This window comes from Candoia aspera, chromosome 8, assembly GCF_035149785.1.
Source record: "Candoia aspera isolate rCanAsp1 chromosome 8, rCanAsp1.hap2, whole genome shotgun sequence".
NCBI classification, from domain to species: Eukaryota; Metazoa; Chordata; class Lepidosauria; order Squamata; family Boidae; genus Candoia; species Candoia aspera.
The window spans coordinates 64,029,927-64,055,634 of NC_086160.1; the positions used below are offsets into that span (position 1 = coordinate 64,029,927).

General features: G+C 41.3%; 4 protein-coding genes across 4 annotated transcripts in view; 2 read left to right on the plus strand and 2 right to left on the minus strand.

Moving 5' to 3' along the window:
* The window catches only part of HERC3 (HECT and RLD domain containing E3 ubiquitin protein ligase 3), a 51,539-nt gene extending 44,956 nt beyond the window's left edge, over positions 1 to 6,583 (minus strand). The window contains exon 1 of the mRNA XM_063310373.1: positions 6,491 to 6,583. The gene's annotated coding sequence lies outside the window, so the exon portion shown is untranslated. The remainder of the gene's footprint in view (positions 1 to 6,490) is intronic.
* Positions 6,584 to 15,609: 9,026 nt separating this feature from the next.
* On the minus strand, positions 15,610 to 22,664 carry LOC134502194 (probable E3 ubiquitin-protein ligase HERC4; the record flags this gene model as incomplete). Its single annotated transcript, XM_063310404.1, has 7 exons — positions 15,610 to 16,045; positions 16,378 to 16,477; positions 17,539 to 17,722; positions 19,828 to 19,910; positions 20,762 to 20,828; positions 21,306 to 21,472; positions 22,506 to 22,664. Coding segments are annotated over 7 exons (975 nt in total), but the record flags the coding sequence as incomplete, so codon positions are not given.
* Positions 22,665 to 23,395: 731 nt separating this feature from the next.
* Positions 23,396 to 24,680, plus strand: PYURF (PIGY upstream open reading frame). Its single transcript, XM_063310405.1, has 2 exons — positions 23,396 to 23,641; positions 24,539 to 24,680. Exons 1-2 carry the CDS (start codon positions 23,448 to 23,450, stop codon positions 24,678 to 24,680), a joined length of 336 nt encoding a protein of 111 aa, XP_063166475.1. The 5' UTR covers positions 23,396 to 23,447.
* On the plus strand, positions 24,596 to 25,708 carry PIGY (phosphatidylinositol glycan anchor biosynthesis class Y). Its single transcript, XM_063310406.1, has one exon. The coding sequence runs from the start codon at positions 24,730 to 24,732 to the stop codon at positions 24,943 to 24,945; it is 216 nt and encodes a 71-aa protein (XP_063166476.1). The 5' UTR covers positions 24,596 to 24,729; the 3' UTR covers positions 24,946 to 25,708.

Sequence of the window (25,708 nt, forward strand, 5' to 3'; positions counted from 1 at the left end):
TCTATTCTTCACCTCCACTGCATATTCCTTAGGAATATTAGTGAGCTCATATCTAGCTGATCTGTGGGTCTTCCCTAATCTCTTTAGTCTGATCCTAAATTGTGCAATAAGAAGTTCGTGATCTGAACTACAGTCAGCTCCAGGTCTTGTTTTTACCGACTGTATAGATGTCCGCCACCTTTGGCTGCAAAGGATGTAGTCAATCTGATTTCGGTGTTGTCCATCTGGGGAAGTCCATGTATAAAGCCGTCTCTTAGGTTGCTGGAATAGAGTGTTTGTTATGCACATTGAGTTGTCTTGGCAAAATTCTATCAGCCTATGTCCTGCTTCGTTTTGTTCTCCCAGGGCATGCTTACCTGTAATTCCAGGTGTCATTTGACTGCCCACCTTAGCATTCCAGTCTCCCGTGATGAAAATAACATCTCTTTTAGGCGTGTTGTCCAGTAGGTGCTGCAGATCCTCATAGAACTGCTCTACTTCAGCTTCTTCAGCATCTGTGGTTGGGGCGTATATTTGGATCACTGTGATGTTAGATGGCTTGCCCTGAATTCGAATTGAGATCATTCTATCATTTTTTGGATTGTATCCAAGCACTGCTTTAGCCACTTTACGATTAATTATGAAGGCTACTCCATTTCCTCTGTGGTCCTCTTGTCCACAGTAGAAGATCTGGTGGTCATTTGATGTGAAGTGGCCCATTCCAGTCCATTTCAGTTCACTGATGGCCAAAATGTCTATCTTTAATCTTGACATCTCACCAATAACTACATCCAACTTGCCCTGGCTCATAGATCTTACATTCCAGGTTCCAATGGTGTGTTGATCCTTAGAACATCGGATTCGCCGTTCACCACCAGCACCGTTGGCCGCTAGCCGTCCTTTCAGCTTTGAGCTAGCTGCGCCATCACATCTGGGGCTAGTTGAACTCATCCTCTGTTCCTCCCCAGTAGCACTTTGACCATCTTCCGACCTAGGGGTCTCATCTTCCAATGGTATACCGACATATCTCTGGTTGTACTGATCCATTTAGTTTTCACGGCAAGAATACTGGGGTGGGTTGCCATTACCTTCCCCAGGGATCGCATTTAGTCTGACCTCTCTGTCATGACCTTCCCGTCTTGGGTGGCCCTTCACGGCATCATTGAGGTGCTCAAGCTCCAGCACCACGACAAGGTAACAATCCTTTGCTGAAGCATATTATGTGTAGCAAGTAAAAATAAATTTCCCAGATCACATTTTTCCTGCTACTGCTAGTTGTTGTTCAATCTCCTCCCCTAACTAAAAGTACTGCAAACACCAAATCTGCTGGTTTTTGTTAAATAATACTAATAATTATTATTTCTTGTACTGGGGCTGTGAGAATTTGAAGGATGATGGATAAATGAAAAGTATATTTAGTTTATGAATACCTGCAGGAGGGAATAAGGGGATATAATAAAAGGAATCCAGACTGAATGCAAAAGACAGGGAATATATGAATGCTGAAGAATAGTGCACGATGTTGAGTGATACAATTTCCAGGGTGCCATGTTCCCTACCCCTGCTTTAGATGAACAATGGAATGTAACTGAAGGAACTGAAATCAACATTCAAGCACCAAATACATGCGGATCTTACCCAGACTGAATACCACACCACATGTTTCCAATGAGGCTCTTTTCAAAGACCACACAAGTCTGGGATCCTTCATGAAATACCTCTGAAAGGCCATTTTTATAGCACCCTTGGGTTACCTTGTTATTTTGTATTTAGTTCTTTCTCCAGAAGTGTCTTAGCCAGTTCACTTGCCCAATGTGGGAACACCAATGAAAAACAGAGATTTTATTTCTTATTCTGATTCTTGAGAAAGAGCACCAGCACCAGTTCTGTTGAAATCTCAAGTTCTCACTACTAGAAAGGATGACTTCTGCTCACACAGAGTATCTGCTAGTCATTGCTGGCCAACAACAAATTTCTCTTATTGTTTCCTTCCCTGCATCATCAGCAGCAATTGCTGAATGTGCTGAACTATATTTGCTGTAAAACAATGAAGAGTGGCATTTTTCTACCCTCTTATGTACCCTCAAGGAAAACAGATCTGTTGCTATCTGTTGACCTTCAAGTCACAATTAATTACTCCATGCTGGAAATAATACATTACATAAGTTGATGCAATAGCATACAGTACATTTTGCTGGAGCACACCTCTCCTTCTTGTTTCTGAAAATTAAAATCCACTGTTCAAAACAAAGCAAAGCTGTACAGTGTTTCAAATTCAATTAGGAAGAAGGGCTTTGGAAAACACAGGATAGCAAACAGAGTACTTGTCTACAACTATGTATTTTCCAAATGTAGCTGTTTTAATGAGTTTCAGATGAGTGCTACATTCATGCTCCCATGCATTCTGCAACACCTCTTTCCTCCCTTCTGGCTCATCCCAAATTAAATCCTATACTAGTCTAGCCACTCTGTGCATCTGATGAAGTAAGTAGCAGCTCACAAAAGCTTATACATTTTAATAATATTTTTAAGCTGGAAAAAGTGCTACCAGACTCCTTGTGATCTCTTCCAAACTGAATCCAAAGCACTTCTTTCTAACCAAATTTGAAGCATTGCACAGTTGTAAAGGGAAAACATTTCTAACACGGTTCTTGCCAGCTGGCAAAGCAACCATTGGAGCAAATAAGTCTCAGTACCATTGTTTGTTGGATATTAATGCCAGAACAAATCTGTTTCTCTAGACATTGCCTTTGTTGGGTAATTTATTGCTTGCTCCTTCCGCCAGAAGCCGTGCAAGGAAAAGCACTGTACATCCTCATACTTTATGACAACTTAACCTTTCAGTTGAAAGCATCCAATAAAATTAGAATGAGATAGAATTAGGTATCAATAGTATAGCAGCCCAACTAATAGCTCAATCCATGTGAAACTGTTCCTGCAGGGGGAAAAAAAGAAGAAACAGTAAGGGAGTGAAGAAGCAGCACCTTGTGTACAGGTGGGATTGTGTGTTCAGTGCTGAAGATCCATCCTGCGATCTCTTGAGTACAAATTGCTCCAGACTGAAGCTGGCTGGGAAAGGACAGTGTTGGGAAAAACTGTGCTAGCATTCTTCTGCCTATACAAAATAACCAATGTGTGCCAGGCTCTAGTTTACTAGGGAGGAAAAATTCAGAGCAGGTCTGTCCCTTAAACAGATGACTAAAAAGTTCCTATTACTCTTATAGTACAAGACAAATGTGTAAACTGTTTCAGAAACTACAACTATTCATACAAAGCTGCTAAAAATCATTGCTGGAGGGGTTTTGTGCCTTCAAGTCAGTCTTGACTCCTGGCAACTGCCTGGACTGGTCCCTGCAGTTTTCTTGGCAAGGTTTTTTTGGAAGTGGTTTGCCATTGCCTCCTTCCTAGGGCTGAGAGAGAGCGACCGGCCCAAGGTTAACCAGCTGGCTTTGTGCCTAAGGCAGAACTAGAACTCACGATCTCCCAGTTTCTAGCCTGATGCCTTAACCACTACACCAAACTGGCTCTCATAACAATCATTTAATCATGTTTTTTTTTCCCAACAGGGTTGGAAGCAAAGACCGAAAGGGTTATTTTCTCTAAAACAGAAATCACAATCAATTTGAATTACAGTTCACTGAACAAGCCAGGATGAGGAACACATTTATATCCTGTACAAAAGGCAGAGTATCAATCAGATAAATAAACACATGAAGCCATGTTTGGACAAACCACAAGGGAAATCCACACCATCATCCATATAAATGAAAACATGAAAAGAAGGGTCCTCCCATCAGCCTAATCCAATGTGTAACCCCTGCCCTGCATGAGAAAAATCTGCTAAAGAGATAAAAAGACACAAGCTGACAGTATCGATGTTTCCTTCTGCTTTTTTTCATCTGATACATAAAAAAAAAACCCAACCCAAGAGTTTTCTTGTGCTCCAGCTCACTTCATCCTTATTCTCTCCAATTCCTGTTTCCTTTGCAGCTTTAATTTTCAAGGGGTGCAGTTGCATAACTAAATTGCTGCTTTTGTGGACAAGAAGCAAGATATGAATGGACCCCTACTGTGCTCACACCATCAGGGAAAAAAGCTCTTTGCTCATAGTCATGTATGGTGACAGGCCTACAGTAGACAAGTAAAGTTTCATCATGGATCATTGCAAAATTTGTGTCCATAGCACACTTCCTTCCAAGGTTCAGGCAAAATAACAGACAGGCAAACAGACAGACAAAGACTTCCAATCTCTTCCTTTCATCTGCACTGGACTAGGGTCAAGCCTAAACATTAAGGTTTATGGCAGCCTTCCCCAGCCAGACATCCACATTTCAATCCCTAGCAGGCACGGATTGTGAATTGTGGGGATTAAAGTCCACACATTTGGAGTGTGGACAGAGCAGGTACATTTATGGAACATGAGCATTTACCAGCCAAGGGCATTTCCAGATAATGTTTTTATAATGCAATCACTGCACCTCCCTCATGGAATTTTACAAAAACTCCAGATTATATTATCTTCCAGTGGAACATATTTTTCTACCAATTCTTCCAACTCTTTTTTTTCTTATCACCAGGAAATCCCTTGCAAAAGGAAAAAGGAACAGCTGTACAGCGTCTTTCAACTGATAATATTAGGAGCTCTCCATCTGGAAACACCCCAAGGCTAATACTCCATCAGTGCAAACATGACTATCATGGCAATAAAGAACGTGGGAGAAGAGTGCACTAAAGGCAGTAAGGTTTGCGTATCTCCAAAAAGCATGAAATTGAGGGTTCTTTAGTAGTATTCCACTACTAACTCCTTTGGCTGCATCCCATTGACACACAGAGGGAGAAATCAGAGGACAGGCCTGTATATACCATCAGGACCACCATTACCAACATGCATTATGGGCAGCAATACATACTGTACTCACACAAACACACAAAAGCAAGCTCTAAGAGGCGTGTGTGTGTGTGTGTGTGTGTGTGTATTTGTGCTCACCTCTCTGCTCTTTTTTTTCCCCCACAGAAAGCTAAATACTTGATGCTTTTTTTACTCCTTCAGAGCCAGCCAGAAATTATGCCACATCTTTAGGAAGAGAGGATGCAGATGCCTTTCATGGCAATGCTCCATGGTGGACTTAAACTTTCTGCCTGCCCATTCCCTCCCATTTTTGAAAGAAGTAGGACCCAATATCATACTGCCCACCCTAGCTTTGCATCTGAGAGGTGATCTGCACAATCAGAAGCATGCGTCACAGAGATGAAGTCATCACCCACTCCTGGAAACTGGCTGCCGGGAAGGAGACAAGGAAACACCTCCCGGGTTCTACCAGTCAGTCTGGATGACTGGGAAACAGACAAGAGGGGGGAGAGGGGAGTTACTTTCAACAGGTTCTCCAGCACTACCACTTCCGCTAGGCACAAAGCCAAGAAGAGTAGCCCATGAACGGGAAAGAGTCCAACTCTGTTGCATCTTCAGGATTTATGTTACCCCCTGTGGGTTCTGCTTTCCTAGACAATGTTGCACATGCCAAGCTTCCTCCCCCCTCCACCTAGAATGAGTCTGCAGGCCATAGAAGCATTCCAGAGATTGATACAACACCCGCTCCTCTCACTCAATGCTTCCCCATTACCCCAGTTTTTTTACATATAAGTCAGCTTATATCTGCAATGTATTTAAGGAGTAAGTAAACAGTTTGAGCATAGCAGTTGCTTTTCCAAAATATATCCTACAAGTTCCTCTGTGGGGATCATTCAGAAGGAAATCTTCCTGCAGAAGGACCACCAAGGTGAATGGACATCCTGCTTTGGATTGTGTGAAGAATCAATTATAAAATTGGGAGGGGCTATTTGGCCATCAACTCTTCCAGAAATCTTAGAATTCACACCACCAAAAAAACCGATATGCGCCACTGGTTGGGATCCATTCTCCCCATTCCTCAGCAATGAACAGAAATGGGGACTACCCTATCCAAACCCACAGATTTGTGCCCCCGAATAAGCACGTTTACACGTATATAAACGAAGATCAAATGGACATAACCTTAAGTAGAGCAGCCTTTCCCATCTGCTGCGCCCCAGATAGCTTGGTCTACAGAACCCCATGATCCCCATGAACCCGACAAGCACGCTAATCTTGCCCGGGATGGATAGGAACCGCCGTACGTGGAGACAGATCGGCTTGAAAAGGAAGGACCGAATAAATCCACGGCTTCTTTTCTCCCCTTCGCTCATGAAATGAACGGAATCTGCTCTTTTCTCCCTCCCGTCCGCCGTATAAGTTGGGGGTGGGGATGGGGAACCGGCGAGGCCTGACTCAGGAGACATGCACGCAGGTCATGCCCGGGTGAGGGGCCAATCCAAGCTAGCGCTGCTTTAGGAGTGAGCTCGGTTCTAACGAAGCCGGCTCGGGCGGGGTGGCGCTCCACGGCCCCGCGACCACCAAAAGGCTGAACCAGACAGAGGTCGAGCCCCCTCCCCGTCGGCGCCGGAGCATCAGCGCGGCCGGAAAGAAGCGAAGCACCTGGTCGGGAGGCTGCCGGCTCCAGCTGTGGCTCCCCCGCGGCCGCAGCCCCGGGGTCCCAGCTGCGCGCGTCGCGTCAGCCCCAACGAGGAAGTTCTCTTTCCCCCGCGAGCCAGCCCGGCCGACCGCAGGGACCCAGTGGGCAGACCTTCCGCCTGGGCCAATCGGGGCCTCGCCAGACGATGACGCGCCGGAGAGGCGGGGCGGCGACCCAGTTTGCTGGGTGGGCGAAGGAGAAAGGATCATTAACCCCCAGAGGCTGCCAGGGGACGTGACGCGGGCTCCGCTGTTCCAACGTAGTACAGCCGGCGAGTGGGTAGAAAAGCGTGCCGTCGTGGGACGTAGAGGGTGACCGGGATCGCTCAGGCGGAATCAGCGCGTTGGAGAAGGCCCCCCAGACAGATCGACTCAGGGCAAAAATTGGAATTCAAGCATCGCCGACAGACGGCTGTCTAATACAGTGTTTATCAACCTTGGCAACTTGGAGGTGTGTGGACTTCAATTCCCAGAATTCCCTAGCCAGCATGGCTGGCTGGGGAATTCTGGGAGTTGAAGTCCAGACATCTTAAAAGTGGCCAAGGTTGAGAAACACTGCTGTACAGTAAAGGGTCAGAGGAGCAAATTGCATAAGGCAGGATATTGCAACTGTGCTTGCAGTTCTTTCCGTGAAGTCATATATGTAGTTTTAACGTGTAGTTTTACTGTGACATCAAAGAAATGGACTTGTTCTATAGCTATGCCAACACCTTTGTGGTTGACCTAGAACATTTTCTTAATTCTTAGTCCCTGAAAATCCTCTATTTGACATTCACTGATGACATCTTCATCAGCTGGACCTGAGGAGAAGAATCCCTCATCAAATTCCATTCAGACCACAACAATTTCCATCCTACCATCAGCCTAAGCCTGGACATATCTACAGAAAAGTCTACTTCCTTATGTGACACTAAAACTATACAAAGGACACATAAACTCCATGTTATACAGGAAATCTACAGATCGCCACACATATGGCCCATTGGAGTTGGGCAGCCAATAAATATAAATAAATAATATCCACATGCGTCCATCCGGAGCGTATCACCAAACCTATCATCTATACCCAGGGTCTACGTTGCAGTCACATTTGTTCTGACCCACCAGGCAGAGATGCCCAACTGATGGGGTTAAGCCAGGCACCAGGGGACTGAACTACCTACCCAGTGAAATAAGACCCAAATCAATAGAGCCAGATCTATTCTGAGGGAGGACCTTCATAGACCACAAAAGCAAAACAGCAGAAGGAATTAATCCAGACAATCAATTTGCACTGACTATCTGCAAAAACAATTCAAATGCATTAATAAGTTACGACCCATTTTGGACAACCACACTGCTCTTTCTTAGGCACTTGATGGCAGGCCCATGTTTGTGTATAGACAACCACACAATCAGAAGCAGATTCTCGCAAGCAACAAGAAGCAACAGGACAATGATGCTAACATGGGACCAGCTTCTGCAACAAGCCTAGACACATACTTTGCTCCCACATTTACACCAACAGCACCATCAAGGGCCCCAACAATTTCACACACAAGGCTAAAGGTGTCTTTACATGCTGTTGTGATATATGCCATCAACTGCCAACAATGCTCCTCTGATTCTAGAGGGCAGACTTTGTGCAAAAGAACTAATGGGCATAAATTTTACATCAGGACTCAAAACAAGGACAAAGTAATAACAGAGTGTTTAACTTTCAAGGACATACAGATCTTAGAGTAGCAGTTTTGGAACAAAGAGGCTACACCAGCACAATTAAGTGTGAGACTACTGAGCTTACATACATCAAAAGGCTTCAGGCTATCTCAGAAGGTCTGAATAAACACAATGGGTTTTTAACACATTATAGCTGCTAATTAATAAGTTACCTGTAATTTGTCCCTCCTGGAACCTTCATCTGCATAACCAGACTTCTGTCCCCACCTTCCCCATCTCATCCCAATGTATTTAAATCCTACATTATTCAAACCACTCCATGCATCAGATGAAGTGAGCTGCAACTCACGAAAGCTTATGGCTCATAATAAAATGTATTGGACTCATAAAGTGCAACTGATTTCCATGCAGATTGAGCATTCAAATTATGTACAGAATGCAAGCACAATTAAAAATATGATTCTGAAAACTATATTGTAAGATACTGAAACATTGAGTAGGACAGGATCCTAGAAACGCCCTCACCTGTAGCACCAGTTGCTATGAGGTCAGTCTTTTTGTAGTACATTTTGCACATATTCTTTGCAAACAGCTGCAGCATATAGTACATACTGTAAACCAAGATAAGCTCCTCATATATAGATCTGCTGCCTGGAAAAATTCCAGCATCTTGCTTGAAGAAGCTACTTTAGTCTTCATAAATCTTATGGTGAAGAGAAGAGGCTAAGTGTTTGTGTGTGTGGGCGGGGGGGTGAGTGGGACTGGATAGATAGATATCCTCATTTAATGACCATTTGTTCAGCAAACGTTCAAACTTATGACAGTGCTGAATAAGCAGTAGTTACAAATGGTGCTCGTACCTATGTCGGTTGCAGCATCCCAGGGTCACGTGATTGATTTGTTACCTTCTTTGCTGGCTTCTGACAAGCAAAGTCAATGGGGAAGCCAGCAGGAGGTCACAAATGCCTACCACAGTGATTCATTTAACGACAGCAACTGTAAGTGCCAGAAATTCCGTTACTAAGCAATGCGGTCATGTGACGTGGCATTCTATGAGCATGTCACTTAGCAATGGAAATTCTGGTTCCAACTGCCATTGTTGGTGAGGATTACCTGTATAGATAGATATAGATATAGATATACTTTCCACACAACCAATAGATAAGTAGAATACTAACCATAACTGTACTTAGGATTTGCTGCAAACAGTACAAGCAGTTCCTCCTATCATATATATCTAGAAAAAAGGCTGGTGAAAATGCAGCTTCAAAAATGCTGTATATGCTCAGTAATGCTTAGCCCAATGATGGAACCTAGTGCCAAAAGCTTTGTAAAAATAGATTTCTGGATAACCTCTGTGACTGATACTGTGAAAATAAATCCCTTTTGTTTCAATGAGAGTGCTGCATTAGCTGTTGTACCAAGTGCCAGTAGAGATGGAGAAGCAATAATCTGGAAAACCAAAGGAGAGCTCTAAGAATGCAAAAGGCTCCTCCTGAGGGCTGCAGATTAATTGAGGGAGGTTCAGACAAGCCACTGGCCATCTACAGCATTTCTGTCCAGCACCCCACTTGTACTTCCCGTCCTGTAGAATCTGCCAGCTGAGGCAGCCAACCTGCTCTAGTATGCCAACTTGCTTTAGGATAGAGCAAGGAAATCTCATTGGTCTGCTAAAGTTTCGACTGCAAACATTGGAGCAATCATAATCATACTTCTCCGACACCAGTCTTCACAGATTCCCAACTTGTTTCTACTATTCAGTTCAAGGCGGTGGGTTCAAAGCTTACGTTCAAATGAATTGATTGTAATTAATTTTAATTGGTTAATTCAAAGCAATGGTCTAGACCCCAGAAGAGCACATGACTCACCTTACTCCATCAAAGGGGAGTGAAGACCATTTCCTTTAGAAATATTCTATGAGAATACCTGGAGGAAAGCTGAACTCCAAAGAGGCTTTATCTTTAATGGTCTGGGATAGTGTTGAGAAACTTGAGTTGTCTCCTAGTAAATAAAAATAGCTGGAATTATATACTGGAATTATCCAGAATATTTGCATGCATTAGCGCCCCTGAAGTATAACATTTGCCATTATTCTGTTTCTTGTTATGGAGAGAGTGAAGATGAAGACTGAGCCATTCTTATATTTTGGGGTTCCATGCTTGAAAGAAAACCTTCTTGCGAAGTTGCAATCCTTTTAAGTTTCTAGTTTCCCAAGCAAGTTTGCCTCTCACATCAGAACAGGTGGAAAGCAACCTTAACCTGTAAATAGACCTATCAAGAGGTCTGCTCTGGGAGCTAAAACAGCCACAGAAGCCTTTTGGATTGAAAAGATTAACACTCTTTATCCTGACTTGAAAGCCGATTTCATTATCAAGGTATTGTTTTTAAAAGTGCAATAGTTGTAGAATCATAGGGTTGGAAGGGACTTTGGAGGTCTTCTAGTCCAACCCCAACCAAGGTTCTTTGTTGCTTTTTCTACATCCATAAATAGGAGTAGGAAGAAGAGGGAGCCTGTAAGTCAAGTGGCTGAGTAACAATGAAGGGCAAAAGCCATAATCTGCAATGATTCAATTAAAGTTGAAATGTATTCAAATAACAATTCCTTTTTTAAAAAGAAATGCTTTAATATATATTAATAAAGGAAAAATATACAAGAAAAACAAAATCAGAAAATAGAGGGGGAAAACGGTCAAAAGTTAATTGTTACACATATAGAAAAATGGGTCAGTTTTTGAAAATAGCATTAAGTCTTGAGCACATGGGTCATTCAGTAATATTGACCAATCATCCCATTATGGTGATAGAACGCTGTTTCATAAACAGAGAGCAAACACAAATTGTCAGTCTAAGACAGTAAATCTTGAGTTGCGCTGGCTTTGTGTTGTAAAGAGTAATCTTCAGTGCTACTTTCCTTGCTTGATAAATCCATAGTTCTCCATATAATAATAGATTTCAAATTTGAGGTATATAATTCAGAGTCACATTCAAATCTTTAAACCATATTGCTCCTTCCAAAGCTATATTAACAAATTTATGGATAATAAATAGAAAACAAGAGGAGAAGGAGAGAAGCCCATGTCATATGTGTAAGTGTTCTCATCACTGTTTTACAGCTCCAGCATAATAAAATGATAAATCAATTCTTTTAAACGTTTTCTGAAGTATCTAATAAAGAGCAACATTTTGTTGAATTAATTTCATCTTAAGAGAATAAGAAACAATATTAAGACTCTTAGTTAGTGATTTGTTAACAGAGGGTATTCCAACTCTTTATTCCAAAGTTCTTGCAGATAAGTAATATCCCTTTTAGCAATACTCTTTAATTGTCTATTTAAAAACAGCTCCAGGAGATCTGGAGTTGTTCAGACCCCATGTCGCTGCTGGTTGTAAATCTGGAATGTTAGATGCTGGTAATACATCTGGGCCAAATTATGAAATCAAAAGATATTTAATCTAAATATACTCCCACTCCACAATTCTAGGTAATCCAAATTACTTTTGCAAAAACTCAGATGTAAAGTAACTGAACTAAAGTATTAACACCCTTAGTAGACCATCATTAAAAAAAAATACATTCAGACTGGGTTATCCCAAAATCTGTGTTTTTCATGTGAGTAAAGAGCAAATATACATAATTGTGGGAACAGAGCCATTCAAGTTTTGCCAGCACTGAAATCCTGTAAACTCTAGGGTCAACAGAGTGTTGATCTGCCCCTCCCAGAAGAAAAGGAGAGATCATAATCTTCAGATATACACTTCCAAGTACTGTAGAAACTTCCCCAGCACTTGCTTGTCCAAGTCTGGAGCTCTGAATTTAGTATAGATGGATCTCCCTTTCTCTTCACCTAATTCAGGCACTGAATTTGACATCAGTCCTAAAAAGATCAAAACATAGCAGCATATGAGTTTGTAATTTCCAGTATAAGCAGCTGAAAAAACCCTTTGGATCAGATTCTGCTGAAGATGGAATCCATCTGATGCTGAGTTTCTAGCAAGCTGCTAAAGGAAGGCAAATTGTGCTGATTTGGAAAAGCTTATGTTGCAATTTATGTACACTTGCTGAATCATTTGGGTTTTTTAAAAGAATGAACATATAAGTATTATTTTTGGAGTAGGTACTCTTATTGTTATGTAGCAAAAGAAATGATGCTGGCATAACATTTGCTGCTCCGTTGCCCATGCCTACCCTGCTTCTATGGTTTCTGTTATGAGTCATTGCCACATATTACTGTCCTAGTTGATGAGTGTGTCACTTGTGAAAGACAAGGTGATTAGTAGTTTGTGGTTAGTAGTAGTCTGGCTGTGCTGCTGTCCCCTTTCAGCGTGTCACCAGCCAGCAGAGAAAACCTCCACCTGTCAGGACACTGAAGCTTCAAAAAACACAAGGAAGATTCAGGCTTTACATGGGCATGTTCCTGTCCTTGGATGCATATACCCCAAAATGCCCACAGAGGGCAGTGACCAGTAACCAGAGGGAAGTGGGCATCTCAGCAGTTCAGTACAACAACCAGTAAGGCAAGACATTGCCTAAACTGAATTAAAACATTGTAGATATGCCACATATTGGAAAACACTATTTTTGAAGCAAAACAGGAAGGCATGTTCATTGGCTGCCCATGTGATGGGACAGCAAAAGCTGAAGATGACACTGTCAAACCTTTTCAGTGCGACTGCTGATGTGTGGTTCAGCCATGGCTAGCAGGTTATATAGAAGTGCTGTTTGTGTAACAGATTTTACAAACCTGGAGGCTGTTGCTGGATGGTGGTAGAATAAGGAAGGAAATACAACTTTTGTGTGGGTACAGGTGATGACTTAAGCTTGTCTCATTTATGGGCTGGGCTAGGGACAAAATAAGGGCAACTGTGGAGCCAAGGGAGAAAATGTATGTTGTAAAAGCATGATTTCTCTTTGGCAATGTCCAATGGGGATCCATCCTTGCATGCACTCTGTAGAAAATCGAGTCTATTCACGTAGACATAATGACTGATTTAGGTAAAGTCACATGTCCAAAGTCAGGTTCCTAATGGTATGTAGAGAAGAACATTCTTAATTTGGTTCTTGGTCAGATACTCAGTTCTACAAAATTACTTATTTGATCCAATCCTAATTTTTTCCACTGCCTGCTGAAACTGGAGAGAGTTTCTTGTCCAAACAGCATCCTTGTGTTTTGTAGGGCCCAGAGGCTTTCCTTGAAATAAAGATGACACTAGAGGTGGATGCTTTGCTTTTTAGTGCTTGCCTGATTATTTAAGAAATTGAAAATAAAAACCAGAGTGTCAAGAACCCTGATCACAGGTGCCTTGGCGCCTATGTTTTGTTTTATTATCTAAAGCTCCTGGAGCAATGGATATGTTACCACGTCAACAGATGATGGTGGTGATGATGATGATGATGTTAACTCAGGAAATGCATTTGGAGTGCCGTATTATTATTTGGATGCTCCAAGGTGAGCATTGGGAAGCTCTTCTAACAGTCTGCATCAAACAAAGATGAGGGAGATGCCGGCTAGGAGAAGACAAATGCATCATAGAAGTCCCCAGATGATGCTGAACGATAAGCGTTCCAAGAGACTGTGTCAGAGTTCCAGGGTTCGTAGCAGTGAACAAAGGCAAGTGAATCATCACTGGCGGCTGTTACAGCAACCAGTCTGATAGTGTGTAAAACTATGTATGAATGTAATAAGCAGAAGATATGCAGTGGAGTGTTGACACAGGCAACCCTATCACTTTATGGAGAATGAGAGGATTACTTGGGCGGGGGCGGGCAGATGATAGAGGACAATAACAGCTCCCTTCTCAGCTGTTCTTGAAATTTGTAGCTCCTTATTTCTTTTGGATAACCTGACACGTATCCCTTAAAGTAGCCTCAGGAGAGTTGAAGGTAGGCAACTACCAGTCTGGTGGTCAGTTTCTGCAGCTGGATGGAAAAGTGGCTTTGAGATATCAGCAGCAAATGAAGATGTAAACTAATGGCTGCAGGAGGAGAGAAAGAACCCATTACTGATTAAACGTGTTTCCAGTCACGATGCCAGCCAAGTTACTTAGGAATTCTGTTCCAGAAAAGAAGCTTGTAACAGCCACATGACCGTGAGGAAGGCACAGTATGCCCCCACACACCTTGAAGCATCTTTTTGGAATTGAAACAAACTCTGCACAGCCCTAGTTATTACTTCATTTTGCTATATACTTTTCCCCTAACTTGGGGCGGGTGGCAAAATAACAGCAAATAAATTAGAATTCACTTATTAAACGCATTTTACCTTTCTTCTATTTAAAAATCTGCACTGCATACCTGAACACTAAGGATGCATTACTCTACCACCGCATGTTGGCAACCCTCCAGCTGATGTTGGACCTTCACAACCAAATGTTCTCCCACATTCAGACCCAGCTCCCACCCTCACAGGGGCCTGCATTTCACTCTGATCCCATCAAGTGAAAAAGTATGAAGCCAATTAGCTCACAAAGACATTACATTAGTTGCTGCTGCTCATTTAATGACTTCATAGATCTTTTGTTTTGATTCAACAATACAAAACATTGTCATTGATTGGTAGCTAAGGATCAGGGCAAAAAAGTAAAGTATTTTGTATGCCTAGTCAAAATAAAGCATTTTCTGGACGATTCGGTTCCATAATTAGATCCTAGAGAAATTGGATTTATAATTTGAGTTAGTGTAACAAAAGTATTACTGGACTTCAATGTAGATTTTGACTTTTTAAAGTATTCTTTCTGATCCTGGAAACAGAGACACCTGCACATTTTAAAAACAAATATCCTTTCATCTTTTTTTTAAGCTTTTAAGAAGCACATTGATTTTTAACAGACCATAAGTGGGTCTAAATGTGTGTGGCATTGTTTCTCAGCCTTGGCAACTTGAAGATATGTGGACTTCAAATCTCAGAATTCTCCAGCCAGCCATGCTGGCTGGAGAATTCTGGAAGTTGAAGTCCACACATCGTCTTCAAGTTGCCAAAGCTGAGAAACACTGGTCTAAAGACTCATCATTAGTCTCGTTGGAATTATGTTTTAAAGCTAACATTTGGCTTAAAAAAAAAGGCAAAACCATTGAGCAAATGAACCCAATTTTTCTTTTTTAGAAATGAAAGGCAGCACAACAAAACCATAATGATGGAGCAGATTATGACTGCTTTCCTGTGAAATGGAATGAATGCTGGAAATGCTTGATCATGATAGAACTCTCGTACAAAAAAAGAACATCACACATGGCACTTTAGTGCAGGTATACACCATCTGTTTTCATGGTGTGTGGATGCTCTGACTTCTTGAAGACACGGTGCTTCATTGCTTCAGAGTGACTCTACAGTACACAGTGGAGGAACTGCACTACACTTATATTTCAGCGTCTTTGTAGCATACTATCACCTTTCTCTAAAGAAAGACAAATACTGCATACATCAGGGTTATATAACCATTTATTTACTCTTTCTTTCTTCAAAGATCACAGGACTGCACACAGGCTTATTCCTCTTTTATCATCATGCTGAAACACTAGTCCAAGATCAGCCACTGAACTGCATGGTGATGTGAGAAACTGAATTTAAATATTCTAGCTCTTACACCCTCCTGGGCATAAGAAGCAAATGACCAAGTATCATAGCAGAATGAAGACCACATCTGACCTTCAGGCCAGGCCAAACTTCTCAAAGTGCTCTATAGCATCCAAGAGCATTTTTTTAAGAATGTGTTTATCAGTATATCTAGGGAGAAACAAAGTTCGAGAGCAAGTGAAAACTTCAGGGAACTGCTGGTCTGGATTTTCTTTGTCTGCATCAGCAATAGTCATTGAGAAATTCTCCATCCCTTCTCCTTGAATGTGATCACTTCCTGTGAGAAAAGCTGAAGAGACAATGAAAAGCAAATGATGCATTGTAGTAAGAACAGAACTTAGGGGCCTAGCCTTAATAACTCTAATGCTTTTCATAGTAGCACTGGGAAGATAACATGGGATAACTCCCTCTACCTGCTTTCCATCTGTATCTCTTGGAGAAATGATATAGTATAAATATTTAATAAGAAGAAAGTATTTCCTGTGATTATATTCTCTAGGGTTACATGTTAGGCTGCCTGTCAGAGCTCCTAATCAAGTAGCATTGTATCATTTTGACTTCTTTTTTTCTTAGTTTGAATAATGGTATTATTTGGTTTGCTTTTTAAGAAATAGTCATTACCAAGAAAATTCTTCTTGTTTTCTTCAGGAAAGTCATGAAACACTGTCCAAAAGTTCTTGATTGTTTCATCTGACTCTTCAAAACCATAATATCTGACGTTCTGTGCAGAGAATAAATATAAATCTCCCGTTAATGGTTCAGTATCTCTTTATATAATCCAACCATCACTGCCAACATAACCCAGTTAGATGTTTCAATCCACCCTATGTCTTTTTGTAGATAGAATCCAAGGCCACTTGAAATCCTAAAGCCTCCTTTGAGTTTTTCCCAAGTTTGTCAAAAACCTAGTTTCAAACAGTTGTTGCCCCTCTCCCCCCACTGCCTATTCAGCATGTCTGTAAAACTGGAGGGACTCAAGGCTAACTGCAATGGCTTCTGAACCTGACTGGGATGCAACTTATCAGCACCCCATTTTGGCCCTAGGGAGATCTGCTGATTAATATTAATGAAGCAGGCTCTACATTCTGCCTTTATTTTCAGTGTTATTATATGTAAGAAGTCCAGCATAGCTGGTTCGTTGGTTTATGTATTTTGCAGTGCTCTGTATGGATCAGCTCAAAGCATCTATTGCTCCAAGCAGCTTCTCTATTTGCTCTAAGAAGTACATCAGAGGACCAGTTAAATTGTTGCATAACACTCAGGGATACAAATGTGGATCCTAAGGATGTTGCAGCCTAAGGGACTGTTACGATCTCAGCCAGGGCTGACACATCCTTAATCCATGTAATCCCTATAGCAGTGTTTCTTAACCTTAGCAACTTTAAGATGTGTGGACTTCAACTCCCAGAATTCCCCAGCCAGCCAACTCTGGGAGTTGAAGTCCATGCATCTTAAAGTTGACAGGGTTGAGAAACACTGCCCTATAGATACCTACTTAGAAGAAATCCTAACTGTGTTCAAATGGGATTTAATCCCAAACAAGTATATGTTTGACTACTTTGTTAATATATTTATTTTGGCAGTGTACCTCTCTGAATATTCTATCTTAATTTGTTTACTCTCTCATTTTCTATCCCAATACATATTTGTGAATCAATCAAGTTATATATTCAACATTCAACCCTCCCACAAATTCAGTGAGCAATAATAAATGTTCAGCAAGGATGCTAACTGGAATAAAGACTAGTATAATAAGGATTGCAGTGGAAAAGCATATTCTACCTTTTCTAATTGGTCCCAGTTGTATGTGGTATGTCCAAGCAGGATATCTCGGAGTTCAATAGGAAGAAACATTTTCCACATTGTACTTGGGCAACCTCTTTGAAATCCATGTACGAAATCCATGAACTGCTTCTCCACAGAATCATTGAATACGTAATTCACATAAGCATCAACATATTCTCTTCTGTAAATACATGCATTTGGTTATTTACTAGAGTTTATAAAAGCAAAAATTGGCTCATAAAACAGCAGTTATGGTCTTGTAGAGTGTAAGGGAGAGGGAACAGTACAGCGTTCCTGACTACAAAATTCTGAATTTCAACCATCAATCAATTCCATGGTTTAATAGAATCTGACTAATTCAGACTCTTGATAGAAAAGAACATACTCTGTTGGAAGACTTAAAAGTCTCCCATCAGCTAAAGTTACTAGATAATGCTGTTCTACATTATTTATTTAATTCAATCAAATTAATCATTATTAAAAATTCAGTCAAAATTTATTTACAGTCCAAGAGCATACATGTTCAACTATCATGCTAAACCATGATGCGTTTAACTGTTGTTTGCTAAATAAACAACTAGCTGGGTTCACAAAATACACAGTGGACATCCACCGGATAAATAACATTATTTCTGTTTTGATGTCATTGCTCAATGATACTTATGTCATGATGCCTGTGGTATCACTGTAACTTGTACTGAATGCCTATGCAATGCACTAAGTGAAAACAAGTCTAATTGTAGCTAAAATGATATGCAAACTTAACTCAATGACTGCCTGGTCACAGATGGCTATCTGCACAAATTTATACCCGTTAAATCAGAAGTAAGTCCTAATGGATCCCAATGAGATTATTCCAATTAAATGAGTAGAGGACTAAAAGACTGATTTGGGAATTAAAAATCCTCTGGTCTGAGTCTGGTTTTGTACAGAGTTTACAACAAGACCTTTGGAAACCTACTTCCTCACCCTACCATAAAACTGAGATAATACTGAATATCTTATGGTACCCAACTTACATCACAGTAAAGTAGTTGAATCCCTTAGAGCCCTAAATAAAAGAATGCTAAGTATTATTTTCAGTAGCCCAATGACAGACTTGCCATCTAGGTTTCTAAATACCTTCTGCTAATATGCATCACACATATGGTGACCAAAGACTTTTAAAATCTCCTAAAAATCTCCACCTACTATTTACTGAGGACTTGTTTGGTATCTGCCTCACTGTTCGAGTCATGAGTCAGCCCATCAGAGCACAGTGAGAGAGGCAATGAAGCCGTGGGTTAGTTCATCTGTTCTCAACCTTCCCATCCTTCTAATGCGTTGGCCTCAACTCCCAGAATTCTAAGCAATGATCATGCTGCCTGAGGGATTCGGAGAGTGGAAGTCACACACCTTGCACTGGCCTCAGAATCGTGAACTACACTTTTTTCTAATGGTCATACTAGTACACATGCCAACATGGTAAGGAGGAGATTCCTTGAACAATAACCTCCGGGTGTTACACAATTATAGGAACTATGAATGGCAGTAGAGTTCCAGAACAGCATTATCTAGCTACTTTAGCTGATGGGAGACTTTTAAGTCTTCCAACAGAGTATGGTCTTTTCTATCAAGAGTCTAAATTAGCCAGATTCTACTAAACCATGTTTGGATTCCAAACTGGCACCGAGAAAATTTATATTCCATATGGCTATCTGAACAAATGAGTAGTTTCACAAAAAGACACTGGTGGAGTGGGAAACTAGAATGTCTAAGTGCAAGGGCATCTGTGTGCATGTGTGTCAGAAAGTCAGCATTGTGGTTGTAATTATGCAATCAAAGCTCCTTTTTTGTGTGTGTTGGACACATGGTACATGCAAAAAAAGGAGAGGGCTTTGGTCACATGGTTGTAGCTGCCATCTTGATTTTTTTACCCTTCCCCCACACATGTCCATGCCTAACCACCTCTGGCAGGTATGTGGATATTTTCTGCCCACAGCTGTTTTGTTCCTAGCCAGGATTACTACTGTTTTCAGAGCATGATTGGAATGTGGAAAGTACTTCAAGAACTGGGGAAACCAATTTTGCAAAAGAAGAACACTCACAAGGGGAACAAAAAGTAACATATACAAGATAAATAAAGCAATTTCTGTTACCCAACTATTCTTGCCCCCTCTAGATAGCTTGCATTAGGACAATGTTGAAAATACTGGATTAGACACTGTTGAGATTTTTCCAAATACACACTCTATCCAAAGGTAATTGTAATTAAAAGTGAAAAAACCCATCCCTGAGAAAACTTACCTGTTGCACAAAGTAACAGGAATGTTGGCACCATTTTCTTTCAAGTCAACCTCAATTATGGATTCTTTACATTCTTCTACTATCTGCATAGTGATAAGGGTATAATTTTTTTTAAAAAAGATTAGTATGGACCTTTCTGCTTGTCTTCAGTGTGTTGGGTATTATGTGCAGATGGGTGGATTACAGAAATGAACATTTCCCCTCATATTAGTAGGCCTGGCATTTCAGATCATTGTCAGACTTCTCTGACTCGGAAGAGGCAGGTGATAACAAGAGAAATGGGTTCATGTTGTACTTGGATGTCAGCTCTGGAACCTCCTGGCCAAGATGGGTACACTTGAATTATCATCATTCTTTAGGCAGCAAGCTAGATCCAGTCTATCTTCTAATTGCAATGGATTACCGTGGCTGTGTGTGAAGTAGTGAAAACAATGACATACGCATACTGATACTATCATACACGGGCCATGAATTATGTTCTTGCATCAGACATTGCGACGTAAGTACATAATTGCAAGTATGTTACATTTTGACATTCATGATTTATTACCAGTTAAACCAGGGGCATCAGCAGGTGGTGGTCAATGATGTCAAAATGGCAAACTCTACTGGATGACTGAACTCCACCACTTTGTGTGTGTGATATGTACAATTCATGTTAAAAAGGGAGGGTCTTTGATTGCTCTGTCACACCTGCCCTTTTGATGCTGACCTCCAGTGCAGATGGGCCTGGATGCCATTGTGAATTACACTTGTAATGAATTGTGCACTACAGCCTTCCCCAACCTGACATGCTCAAGATAACCTGGAACTGCAGAGCATACAGTATTATATCATAGTCAGCTCAGAGTATGTTTTCCTCTGAGACATCCAAGAGTGGCAATAGAGAAAGGCTGGTCTCATGTGGAAGGTGAACCCAGCCAGAATGTCCTACCGTGAAATTCAACATCATGTTTTCAAGGATGTCATCGTAGCGTTCATCCAGTATAACCTGAAGAGTGCTAGGAAAAAGAACAAAGTGAAACAGACTGTTTCCCCAATACTAAAATAATTCACTTACTTATGATCATGCTAATTTTAATGGAAATTGATTCTTCATAAATATTCTTAAGATTTCAGCCTAGTTGTGTCCCTATTCTGTTAAACCAAAACTGTCTGACACCCAATTCCTAAATGGAGGAGAAAGTGAAGAAGACTTCATGTCAAGATCAACTCCTGGACTGCATTCATGCAGTTTTCTTGGCAGTATTAAAGAAATGGTTAGCCACTGCCTTCTTCAAAGTCTTTTTTTTTTTAATGTCCGAATCTAGCCTACTCCTGAGATTCTCAGATGTCTCTCAACCAGGTCAGACCTGGTTTAGTTTCCAAGATCAGCTCCTGAAGATCCAAACAATTTGGATCACAGAAAAAGGAACAAGTACTTGATCTACAACATTATTTATCACTATATGGTTCTAAGGAATAATTTTATGCCATACCGTCCAACTGTAGGAGAGAGCTCTTTTAAATCTTCCAGCGTTGGCTTAGTATTTGCTAATTTCTTGAACAACGCGAAAGGGAAAGGGAAAGCAATTATCTTCAAATTTTGGAGTGCTATTCCAAACAGGTTCCCAATTAAGAAATATATGTCTTCCTGTGTTGACACCTAATTTGAAAAAACAGTATACAAGTACTGAAAACTGCATTGTAAAGGAGAGTATCTATTTACAAAATAAATGTATTTATGAGACTTCTATACACCTTCAAACTCATTCGCTATGACTAGACTTTAGCTGCAAGAGGCTGCCTGCCCACATCCTTCAACCACCATCACTGCTTGCCAGTTTTCTGACTGTTCCGTTCTTTGTTCTCTCCAGCTATCTCAATCTTATAGGCATATTGGCTCCTCAAGTGAGTGAAGGATAAAATTGGGTCAGCTGAATGCATAATTCCACCTCTAGGCAAAATGGTAGCATCTGATGAAGCTGCCTAATCATGGCTTCCTCTATCTCTGCCTTGTTAACTTTAACCACCAGCACCAAAGGACTGTGTCAGCCCTTTCTCTTGTGATACTTGAACAGGGAATGAACCTGAGATCTCACGCATGCTGAGCAAGTCAGCTGCCATTAAGCTACAGTTCTTCCTGTACCAGGAAAGAATGGGAAGCACATCACTTTTAGTTCTAAATAGGAAACCAAAAATAGCAATGCAAACCAACCTCTGGGCATTCTACATGCATACCCTATTTGCTGAATTTATACCATACTGTTGCTTCACAGCTTGTTTTAATAGGAACATCTGTCTCTTTTCAGACCAGAAAGAATAAGGGTAAAGCTTAATACAATAACCATATTACAAGCAGAAACTGTTAAGTTCCATCAGATGGTGATCAAAAATAGACTTTATTAATTTTAAGCATTTTGCTATTAATAGAAAAGAAACATATCAACAGCTACTACCCACGACAGCTAAATGGAATTTCCAGGACCACAAATAATATACCTCTGAATAGACAAAGACAAAAACGGGTCAGCTATCACCTCTCACTCCTTTTAGGAGACAACCATGGGTATTTTCTGATCTCTATTGGAAAGTAAATTATCAAAGAGATGAATTGTGTACTAAGCCTCCAAGGTACTTCCTATTTTTATCGCTAACAAGAGAAAGTGTAAATAAATGCAGCACATATTTATACATACCTCATGAGAGAACCAAATACAGTGTGATTCTTCAAAGTGCTTGAATACTTGTGCTTCTGGGGAACACAGTTGTCTGCTGAGGATTGTGAAGAATTCCTGGATCAGGCCCCCATACTTGATCCCAGGTTCTCCAACAAAACACACCTGAAGAATTAAATAAAATCAGTCAGATATTTACACTAATTTAGATTTATAAACTAAATATAAAAATATTTCTGTTTGCTCAGAAACCCAACTTTCAGTAGTTCTTTCCTCTGAATTAAAGTTGCAACCCTAAATTATTCAGAAGAATCCTGAAATCCCCAGTGAAGCCTGTTTCAGATGTGCTAGCCTTTAAAGATCAAAGCCTCTCAACCTATCCTTAAATCAGTTGGGCAAAACTTTTGCCCAAATGAGATTGTGACCCCCTGAAATCAATGGAATTGACTCCCAGGAAAAACAAATAGGATCCACCGCAAGGGAACACACAGGATTTGCTCAATTTATATCTTGCTTCGCAAAAAAGTATTTAAAGAGAGATCCATGTAAAATCCTATTCGTTTACTCAGAACAGTGTTTTAGAACAGCATGCTGGCTGGAGAATTATGGGAGGTGAAGTACACAAATCTTCAAGCTGCCAAGGTTGGAAAACACTGGCTTAGAAGGAGCTTCGCTAAAAGCGTTAGCTGTAATAAGTCTACCTAAGCTAGGCAGCCGATCCAAGCTATCTCGTTCCTCTTTTCCCGAACCGCCCAGTCCATCCTCTTCGAGTACTCAGGCTCACATACGCCGCACGCTACACCAAGAAGGAAAACCAGAAAACCAGCCTCATACCGGAACCTAACGCACAGCACTTAAAGAGCCGGGGCCCATTTTCTCAAGTGTTCTCCTGCCCCGGAAGGAGTCCCGCAAAGTCGGTTTCACGTCCTGGCTGGCTCGACCTCTCGCGCGCCGCGGCAGATCATGCTCGCTCTGCCCGGCCTACGGCTCCTGACTCGCCTCTCGCTCCGGAGGCCTCCGCGGGCCATCCGGGCGGCTTGTGCGGCGGCGGCGGCGGCGAATGGGGGGAAGGCCGCCGGCCAAGGAGAGCAAGGGCCGCCCTTCGATCCCGGGCTGCTGGAGATCCTCGTGTGTCCTCTGTCGAAAAAGCCACTCAGGTCGGCCTAGCAGCTTTGCCTCGTTTTGCTAACCGGCCCGTTCTCGCTTGCCCGTCGCGGCTCTTGTCCCGGTAGCCAGGTGCGTCGGGCTACGTCCCCCCTCCCCCGGCCAGCACGCATGCCTTGGCGGCAATGGGTTATGTAGTCCAACGCAGCTGCAAGCCGCCAGGATGGGAAACTCGTCCTACCCCCCCGCTTCCGTACTTGATTTCAATTAGTTTGGACTCGAATTGCTAGCATGGCTGACTTTATGAAGCGTGTTTATTTATATGCTTAATGTAATAGCATATGATTAATAGCTTCATAACATTCCTTCTATAGCTCTAGATCTTTATCTAGGGGTCTTTTGCGCGCATCTTACTCCATCAGTCCTCATGTACGAGCTGCCAAATCTCGAAATCTCCCGCTCATTTCAGATTATTAAAGCTCTCTACGATTCATATTTCTAATAACTGATGCAGAACAGCCATGGTATTTTACAAATGCCACCTCAGAAATCCTTATCATGAAAACTCTACGTGGATGTTTTTTCTTTCTTATATTGACTGGTCTTTTCCCCCTCCTAATCCCCAATAAAAGAATAAGTAAGACATTTCCTCACATGCATTCTAAAAGATGGGAGTGCTTTGCAGCTTCCCACTGAGTGACTTCTTCCATCTATTATTTGACCCAGTGCAGGGAAATTATCCCTGTGGACTGAAGTCCTGCTCATTCAGGATCTCTTTTGCAGAGACAGGTGTTGTGCATCTATTTCAGTGCATACACAGTTCCCCTTCTCCCGAGTGCTGAGTTTTGCCCCCCCCCACCCCTGATGCTAGCTTACTGTTTAGGTATCTGTTCTATTTCTTAAATCAAGAACAGTAAATCTCACAGGTCATTATTTGCTATATTTTCTAGATATGACAAGTCCACCAATGAGTTAATTAATGAAGAACTAGGCATAGCCTACCCCATCATAGATGGCATTCCTAATATGATACCTCAGGCAGCAAGAATGATTGGCAAGGAGAAGCAGGAAACAGAATCTGAGCAGACCTAGAAGATTATCCTCTTGAAAGGAAGTTGGAAGACAACACAAGTGGAGTACGATGTTTCCCTCGTTTCCCACCATGACTGTACTTGTCCCGCTGTTGTCTTTAGTTGGCCTGTTCTATTCAGCCAGTGTGGATGAAAACTTTCCCCAGGGCTGCACAAATACAACCAGTGTATGTTTCTACAGCCTGCTGCTTCCAATTACAATCCCAGTTTATGTGTTTTTCCATCTTTGGACCTGGATGGGCCTTAAACTTTTTCGCCACAACTAGATTCTGCTTAACTATAAGAAGCCTCATGGAATAAAGAATGGAGTGGTGCTTTTTGAAAATCCATCTCTTAATATTTTGTCCTATATTCCTGAAATGATCTTTTGAATCAGAGGCTAACTATCTTCAAATGCAAGTACATCCAAGCCACTGAAAACCTACTTGTTTTTTAGGGCATGCCTACAGGCACTGTAGAGGTCTAGCACCAAAGTAGACACACGGGAAAATCAAACAAGAAATCAAGTATCAAATATAGAAATCAAACAAGCTGTATGAAGTGATACAGGCAAATCTTAATGAAGGAACTTAGGCATGCAACAAGGTAATCTAGATGTGTGTGCTTGTATACGGAACGTAATTGTTCTGGTCTTTGGTGAAAAAAAAAAACCCTTCAGGGTTATTCCAAAGGATAGTTTCATTACCTAATGATTACAGACAATTATTTATATGTACTGTGTGTGTAACATAGTGCTTTGATTGTCAAATTCATGGGTGAAAAGATCTGAATATGTAACATGGTCACAGGTATACTATATACAGAGTTCTTTGTTTAGTGAAGATGTAATGTTAGACATGGTAATGAACAGCTTCTAGGATTCCTCTTTGATTAAGCTGCACTGTTGTTCTACAGGGACCCAGAGTTTTGAATTCAGGTCCACAAATAAATTAGAGTGATGTGTCATGAAACTTACCGCTAAATGAAAAATAATGGAACTGAATAGGAAATAGTTTCTAATAAAGCATCTGCAATGTCTATGTATTTTTA

Bases quoted from the DNA above. Each gene is read 5' to 3' on its own strand.
- PIGY (XM_063310406.1), top strand. From the start codon at position 24,730: ATGTTTCCCTCGTTTCCCACCATGACTGTACTTGTCCCGCTGTTGTCT.
- PYURF (XM_063310405.1), top strand. From the start codon at position 23,448: ATGCTCGCTCTGCCCGGCCTACGGCTCCTGACTCGCCTCTCGCTCCGG. The intron at 23,642-24,538 runs GTCGGCCTAGCA...TATATTTTCTAG, and splicing joins CTGTCGAAAAAGCCACTCAG to ATATGACAAGTCCACCAATG.